The sequence below is a fragment of the Rhinopithecus bieti genome, unplaced genomic scaffold, assembly GCF_001698545.2.
Source record: "Rhinopithecus bieti isolate Rb0 unplaced genomic scaffold, ASM169854v2 scaffold_24306, whole genome shotgun sequence".
Classification (NCBI taxonomy): domain Eukaryota; kingdom Metazoa; phylum Chordata; class Mammalia; order Primates; family Cercopithecidae; genus Rhinopithecus; species Rhinopithecus bieti.
The window spans coordinates 2,123,719-2,131,602 of NW_016811898.1; the positions used below are offsets into that span (position 1 = coordinate 2,123,719).

Genomic DNA, 7,884 nt, shown 5'->3' on the forward strand with positions numbered 1-7,884 from the left:
TAGACAGTCTTGCTCTGTTATATAATATATAATATATAGTGAACTAATATATATAATACATATTTTATATATATATATATTTTTTTATTTTTGAGACAGAGTCTCGCTCTGTTGCCCAGGCTGGAGTGCAGTGGCACAATCTCGGCTCATTGCAACCTCTGCCTTTACAGTATTTTTGACAATTAAATTTGAATACCTGCATAATACTTTTTCTGATATCCCATAATTACTCTAAATAATTCCCTAAATGTTGGGCACTTGGCATTTTGCAAGAATTGAATTGGTTTGTAGAAAGTCAATGGACTTCACTGATGTGCACCATGCTTGCTTCTATTATTATGAAAATTTTAAATTGTAGAATCTCCATACAATGTTATTAGGTAGCTATTAAAAATGAGTATTTACTGACATGAAATGTTGTCCATGATGTATAAGAAAAATGCCATACAATCTCATTTTTGTTTGCTATTTATAAATATATGTCACTCTTTTGAAGTACTGGATGTAAGAAGGAGGCGATTCTGTACCTGGCCCTTTGTGGCCTTACCTGTGCTGGCTTGAGCACTAAGGTATTGCCTGCTGCCAAACACGCAGCACTCTTCCACGCCAGCATCATCAGCGGGTAGTTCCAGGGAATAATAATGGCACAGACACTGCAGGGGAAGAAATTCGACACGCTTAGTGTCGACACGCTTAGTTTCAAATAACACAACTCATGATTCACTCAGAGGCACTCTCCTTATCTTACCCAAGTGGCTCTTTCTTGGTGAAGGTCAGATTGCGATTTGGACGGGCCTGGTTGATTGGAATAGTAGAACCCTAAAGAATAAGAAAAGTTGATACTTATTTTACTAATTTAAATAAGTAAATTTAATCTCGAAGGATCCATTTTTTGTCTTCCTCTCTTACTTTTTGTTAGCTGATATGAAAGAGTGTTTGTTGATAAGAACTATATCCATGCCAAAGAAGGAACAGCTATTTGTTTCTCAAGAGAACCATGAAACACAGGAGAATAAACATAATTCTCATTTTGTTCATTCCCAATTGCTTGGCCTGGCAGAGAATGTGAACTGCCTGCCTATTATCCACTCTCCCCTCTGTCCTTAGTAACAGAATCCCTGTATTAATAATGGGTACAGCAATATGCCTAGATCAAATACTATGGTTCCCATTCTCCAGGTTAGGGATGGTCAGTGGAAGATATAAGCACAAAGCATTGGAAGGTGACTGCTATTTAAACTAGACTAACTCAACTCCTTTATTCTTCCCTCCATGTCTGCTTCCTCCTTCTTCCTGTTTACACTATTGCTGAAATGGCTGGCACTGCAGTGATTTTCTTGAGATCATGAGTTAGCCTTCAGGGTGGAGGTCACATGGTACTAAAGATGGCCTGGCAAAGACAGAAAAAGAGTTTGCATCTCACATACTCGTCCTGACTGCCTTTCTTTGGACTCCTTGAAAGTGAGATAAAAATAATAGGGTTAAAAAACAGGATTAAGTTGGCTGTTATATGCAGCCAATTGAATCCTAACAGGTTCACAATAGTAGGCTTTAATGAAAGCTATTCATTTGCTTTGCCACATAAAATCTTATTGCTACTACTAATAGAGTGTACAATTTCTTAAAATACTTGTAGCCAGTTATGTCTTGGAATTCATAATTTTTTGGACTTTAGAAACGTAATATAGTGCATGTATCTTATATTATCTGCTACCCCAGCAGGATTTGAATAAGCCTCCCATAATCAAACACACTAGTATTTTTTTAAATGTACTTTAAGTTCTAGGGTACATGTGCACAACGTGCAGGTTTGTTACATAGGTATACATGTGCCATGTTGGTTTGCTGCACCCATTAACTCGTCATTTACGTTAGGTATTTCTCCTAATGTTATCCCTCCCCCAGCCCTCCACCCCCTGACAGGCCCCATTGTGTGATGTTCCCCTCCCTGTGTCCATGCAAACACACTAGTATTGATTCACTGAAACATATGAATATTCACTTTAAGTGATGTAAATAAATATTATTAATAGATTATGTTCATTCAAGTCAGGGTTTGGCATCAAATGAGTTTGAACCAATCAAACAATTTTCAGGTTTCAGAGCTATTTGGATTTCATAATTGGGGATAAGAGATGGACCTGAACTACCATTAGTAAATATCAATATATGCATGACTTTGTGGCTGAATCACAATAAAAACTTCATTTTTGTGCGAACCTGCTATGTTGCAGAGTTGTCTAATCCTATAGTGTACAAATACTTGTTTCCAGTCCTCAAAACATAACTTGCAAAGTATGTATTATTGTGACCATTTTATAGAGGAGGAAAGTAAGGTTCTGAGAGATAAAACAACTTTAACAACATTGGCTGATACGAGCCAAAGCTGACTTGGACTCAGGTCTGTCTGACTGTACGTTAACATTGGTGGCAGCAATGTACTCGGATGAAATACGATGTTTCCCAGTCTCCTTAGCAGATAGAGATGGTCAAGGAGGGATATGAGCAAAACGTACTGGGAAGGTAAGAATGCTTTGTGAAATTCCTCTTACCACTCCCCCTTTCTCACTTGCTTCTTTTTGCTGCTGGGAATGTGGTTGCAATAACTGGTACTGCAGTGGTTATTATGAGTCTATGAAGAACATGCATACTGCAGTTTGCTACAAGCCCTACCTCTCCCTTTTATATCCCCAGTGCTGGAGCTAGTGTTGTTGCCATTGATCACCCCATGTTTGCTATTTATTATATAGTAAAAGGAAAATGAAATATTTATTTATTATTCCTGTGTCTTTATCAAATTTTTCCTTAAAAAAATTTTTTTTTGGCTGGGTGCAGTGGCTCACGCCTGTAATCCCAGCACTTTGGGAGGCCAAGGCAGGCAAATCACTTGAGGTCAGGAGTTCAAGACCAGCCTGGCTAACATGGCGAAACCCCGTCTCTACTAAAAATACAAAATTAGCCGGGCATGGTGGCGCACACCTGTAATCCCAGCTACTTGGGAGGCTGAGGCAGGAGAATTGCTTGAACCCGGGAGGCAGAGGTTGAAGTGAGCTGAGATGGCGCCACTGCACTCCAGCCTGGGTGACAGAGCAAGACTCTGCCTCAAAAGAAAAAAATAAATACATTTTTTAAAAATTTATTTCTCCTAGGACACATGTTCAAAGAAAAAGTTTTTCTTATACTCAGTCTTCTTCCACCATCTATGGTAGCTCTCTGGCCTCTGTAGGTATTTGAATTTGTACACCCTTCACGGTACTAGGCTTCTCCAAAATGTCTGGAAAAATATTCAACACCCTCAGGAGATATTATAGTAAAGTGCAAAGAATGTCATTAGACTTTAGATTCAGAAAATCTTGAGTTCAAATCTGGTCGTATGGGTTACTTGCTACAAATTATAGGAAAGGCATCCATGTCCTCAAGCCTCTGTTTGCTCACATGTAATAAGGGGATAAGAGCTATCCATTTACTTCCTGTAGTTGTTATAACCATTGCTAGGGTCTGAAAGTGTCTCCTAAAATGCATGTGCTGGAAACTTAACCCCCAATGCCACAGTGTTGGGGGGCAGGGCCTAATAGGAGGTGTTTAGGTCATGAGGACTCCACCTTAATGAACAGATCAATGCCTCTATAAAAAGGGCTTGCAGGAGTGGGTTCACTCTCTTCTACTCTTCTGCCAGGTGAGGACACGCCGTTCCTCTGCTCCAGAGGATGAACTATAAGGCACCATCTTAAAACTAGAGGCCAAACCTGCTGGCACCTTTATCTTAGACTTCCCAGCCTCCAGAACTGTAAGAGAATACATTTCTGTTCTTTATAAATTACCTAGTCTCAGGTATTCTGTTATAGCAGCATAAAATGGACCGAGACAACCCTGCTATGTTGGTGTAAAAAAACTACATAAAAAGAGGATCTCACACAGTGCCTGGTACAAACTAATCAATGTTAATCCCTTTTTCTTTCAGAACAAATAGTATTTGTGCTTACCTGAATTTTGTCGCACCAGCCAGCAAAATATCTGAATGTTTGCACAGACATTCCAATGTGAGTCTTCAGAGCCAAGGTATAGACAGCCCCTGAATCAAGGGCTTCAATGGTTGCCAGCTCTTCTTGGTTTTCTTCCAGTAGGTCTGCAAGTCTGTGTGGTCAGTGAAAGAAATAAATTCAACAAGTATTGATTGAGCTCCTGTTACATACAATGCAGTATCCTAACAATGGAGGATTCAGAGGTAAACACATATGGATCAGATCTCTGCCCTTATGGAGATCATGGTCCAGTAGGGAAGAAAGACATTAAACAAATAATTTCATAAATCATTTGTTTCAAGAATTACAAAGGAGAAGCAGAGGGTATTGGAAGCGTATATAATTTGCCTCATCTATGCGTAAGAAGTGGAACAATGATTGAGCCAGTACCAGTCACTGGAACCACATTCCCAGAACCCACACCTTCTGAGAACCCATGAACATTTGAGGATTTCCAGTTGGCACAAAAATATTTCCAACACTAACTGAAGAGACAAGATAGCAACGTACACAATGAATTACAAACACTACAACAGATTTCTGTTTGGTATTCGGTTTTATGGGAAAGTAAGTGCAGGACTGTATAATGACTACGATACAGTAAAAATTCATCTTTTGTGGTCAACTTCTCTATTTGTTTTTCTTCTGTATTGTAGTGGTTCTCGGAGCTGTTCCTTTGGGGCCACTCTAGAGTCCAGCTTGAAATCCCCCTCCCACAATCTTCGTTCCAGATCTTACTTGTGTTAGTTCGTTCTCACGCTGCTAATAAAGACATACCTGAGACTGGGTAATTTATAAAGGAAAGAGGCAAGAGAGCATGTGCAGGGGAACTGCCCTTTATAAAACCATCAAATCTCATGAGACTTATTTACTTTCATGAGAACAGCACAGGAAAGACTTGCCGCCATGATTCAATTACCTCCCACTGGTTCCCTCCCATGACACGCGGGAATTATGGGAGCTACAATTCAAGATGAGATTTGGGTGTGGACACAGCCAAATCATATCATTGCTCTAAGAGATCTGTTGATCTAGGTCAGATATTGGATTTTAGGTAAACAGCAAATGGAATTTATGATTGAATCTAGTTACTCCTGGCATCCTTCATTACTGATTTAAAATATTCTCAGTCCTTATTATTTTTCTTTCTTGTTCCTATTCCTTACAGATCAAGTTGATATAAAATGGTTTTTTTTTTTTTAAACAACGGGGTACTGGATATTTTCCACTTGCCACTCTGTATCCATTCTCCACCCTGCTCTGTGACCTTGACCCTGGTGAATGACCTTTATAGATTATATCACCTGGTTCCCTTGCTCTCCCATTGGGCTTGGCCAGTGAGAGGCCACTGGGAGGCACCCACAGAAGATTGGTGAACTGAAGGAAAAAGTGGTTGGGGAATTGGATTCCCTGGCTCCATGTGGTTCAGAAGCTGCCATGCCCCTCCACTGGAGTGTGGTTTTCTCCTATAGCTACAGATCTTGCCAGATTCCAGTAACAGCTCCTTCTCCTGTCCCTTCAGACCTTGAAGACGTAGCAGCTTCCCCTTGCTGCTAGCCCTGCCTGGATGTTTCAGTATCTTTTATTGGATTTCTTTGACCTAGCCCACGTCTTTGTAAACAGTTCTTTATTAAACTTCTTTTCCAGCTAGGACCTGCCTGGTGCAAGCAATACTAACATAATCAACATATATAGGATTTAATATGAGTCAAGTAACAGAAGACATATTTCATACTAGGTGAATACCAGAATGTTTTGCAGGAATTTTTAAAATGTTGGCAATGTTAGCCAATATCCAAAGGTAGTAGACTTGTTTTTCTTGTCTATTTTTTTTTTTTTTTTTTTTTTTTTTGAGACAGAGTCTTGCTTTCTTGCCCAGACTGGAGTGCAGTGGTGCGATCTTGGCTCACTGCAACCTCCACCTCCCAGGTTCAAGCAATTCTTCTGCCTCAGCCTCCGGAGTTGCTAGGACTACAGGCACGTGCCACCACTCATGCCTGTAATCCCAGCACTTTGGGAGGCTGAGGCGGGCAAATCACCTGAGGTCAGGAATTTGAGACCTGGCCAACATAGTGAAACCCCATCTCTACCAGAATTACTTTTCTAAAAAATAAAAAATAAAAATACCTGTACATCAATCTTCCTCTTTCTCTTGCATTCATTATTCCCCATTCACCATTTTCAAAAGCATCTTTTGCTGCTGCTACTGCTTTATCAACATCCGCCAAAGAAGCATAGGATACTTTGCATATTGTCTATTTCAAGGTAAGTAAAAATAGGTCACATGAGAGATATGAAAATATGGTTCTTGGAATTAATATTGTATTAATAGAAAAAATAGAGTATTACTGATTTTTTAAAAAATGTTATGATGAGAAATGAGTATATCCAGTACTACGGTAAAGAAAAAGAACAATTTTAATATGAAAATTGTGAACCAGAAATTTGGTACTTCTCATGTCATACTACTTTCTGGAAGAACACATTTAGGAAGACAGAAGACTCTGTAGTTCTTCCAGTGCCTTAGGAAAGCTGAATTTCTTGCCATGAGTCTTCAAAGTCTGAAAAATTTTTTCACATGTATTTCTATGCAGATGAGTGCCTCTGATGTTTATAGGTAAAGCTACCTGTCTAAATTTATCATAAATGTTCTATAAAATAGGTTACTACAGTTAATAGCAGCTAGTACCAGAACTGAGTCTTTGAAAGAAAAGTGTGAAGTACATTTCATGAAGTGCTTAGAGGCAGAGTGAGAGAATTAATGGGCTTCTTAAGACTGCCTCTTTTACAACGGTGTATAAACTAAAAATCCACCACGAGTGATCACTACTAACACTACAGAATTACTCACAGATCCATCCGTTGGGTTGATAGTGTCGTAAGTCTTTCCATCGTCTGCATCTGTGAACTGTCCATTTATGAAACACTGGTATGGCATTTTTACCATCATTTCATTGACCTCCTTTGAAACCTGAGAGAATTATATTAATAGAGTCAATGGATTTCCGTGAAGCAGAAGTGCTCTAGGCCAGGCTTTATACAGATTTCAGATTTTCTTAACAGGTAAAAGGTAATGCACAAGACCTCTAGATAATGGAAACACCACCATCTAGTGGCAGCATTGGTGGAGTGCAGCTATTGCTTTCATTGAAATCCTTGAAAATGCCTTTGTCAATAGGTTTCCTTTTACACTGGTGCCGTTTTAAGTTTGCTTTCCTTAAGTTCCTCTCAGTTTTCACTTTTTGTCTGTTACACATGTGTTGCCTAAATTGTACTCTCTGCCAGTGGCTGGCAAGCAAATTGAGGTTAGTCAATGATCTTTGATGAGGATCAGTTTTTTTCAACAATGCAATGGAGATAATGATACTGGCTTCATACAGTTATTGGGAGGAAAACTGAGGTAATGTATCAATGCTAGGTATTCAAAAGGAAATTTAATTATTTTAAAAATTATTTCACAGGGAGGAATTGTCAGTGCTTTAAAAAGAAACAAAAAAATAGTAAGAAGGTCTCTTGCCTTTTCTCACACTGAGTGCTCATGATCTGTGAGCTATTTCCATTGTGTTTATGTGGGATATAATGAAGGAAATTTCATGGGAATTGATGTGTTCAGTCTCTACAAACAGTCCACTTTTCTTAAATTATCATTCTGGGAATATGCTGAATGTCTTACATATAGCACCTAATTTGATTCTCCTAACAATTCTCTGAGGTAGATATTATCATTATTACATAATATATTATTATATCATAATATTATTACATAATATATTATTATATCATAATATTACATAATATATTATTATATCTTATTACATAATATATTATTATATCATAATATTACATAATATATTATTATATC

At 38.5% G+C, this 7,884-nt stretch overlaps 1 protein-coding gene across 1 annotated transcript in view; it reads right to left on the reverse strand.

The window, feature by feature from the left end:
• Positions 1-7,884, reverse strand: part of ALDH1L2 (aldehyde dehydrogenase 1 family member L2) — a 61,903-nt gene that overhangs the window by 26,577 nt on the left and 27,442 nt on the right. The window contains exons 11-15 of the mRNA XM_017895340.1: positions 6,874-6,993; positions 6,150-6,277; positions 3,984-4,134; positions 749-819; positions 548-653 (exon numbers count right to left, since the gene is read on the reverse strand). Coding sequence (XP_017750829.1) covers positions 548-653; positions 749-819; positions 3,984-4,134; positions 6,150-6,277; positions 6,874-6,993 — 576 coding nt within the window. The remainder of the gene's footprint in view (positions 1-547; positions 654-748; positions 820-3,983; positions 4,135-6,149; positions 6,278-6,873; positions 6,994-7,884) is intronic.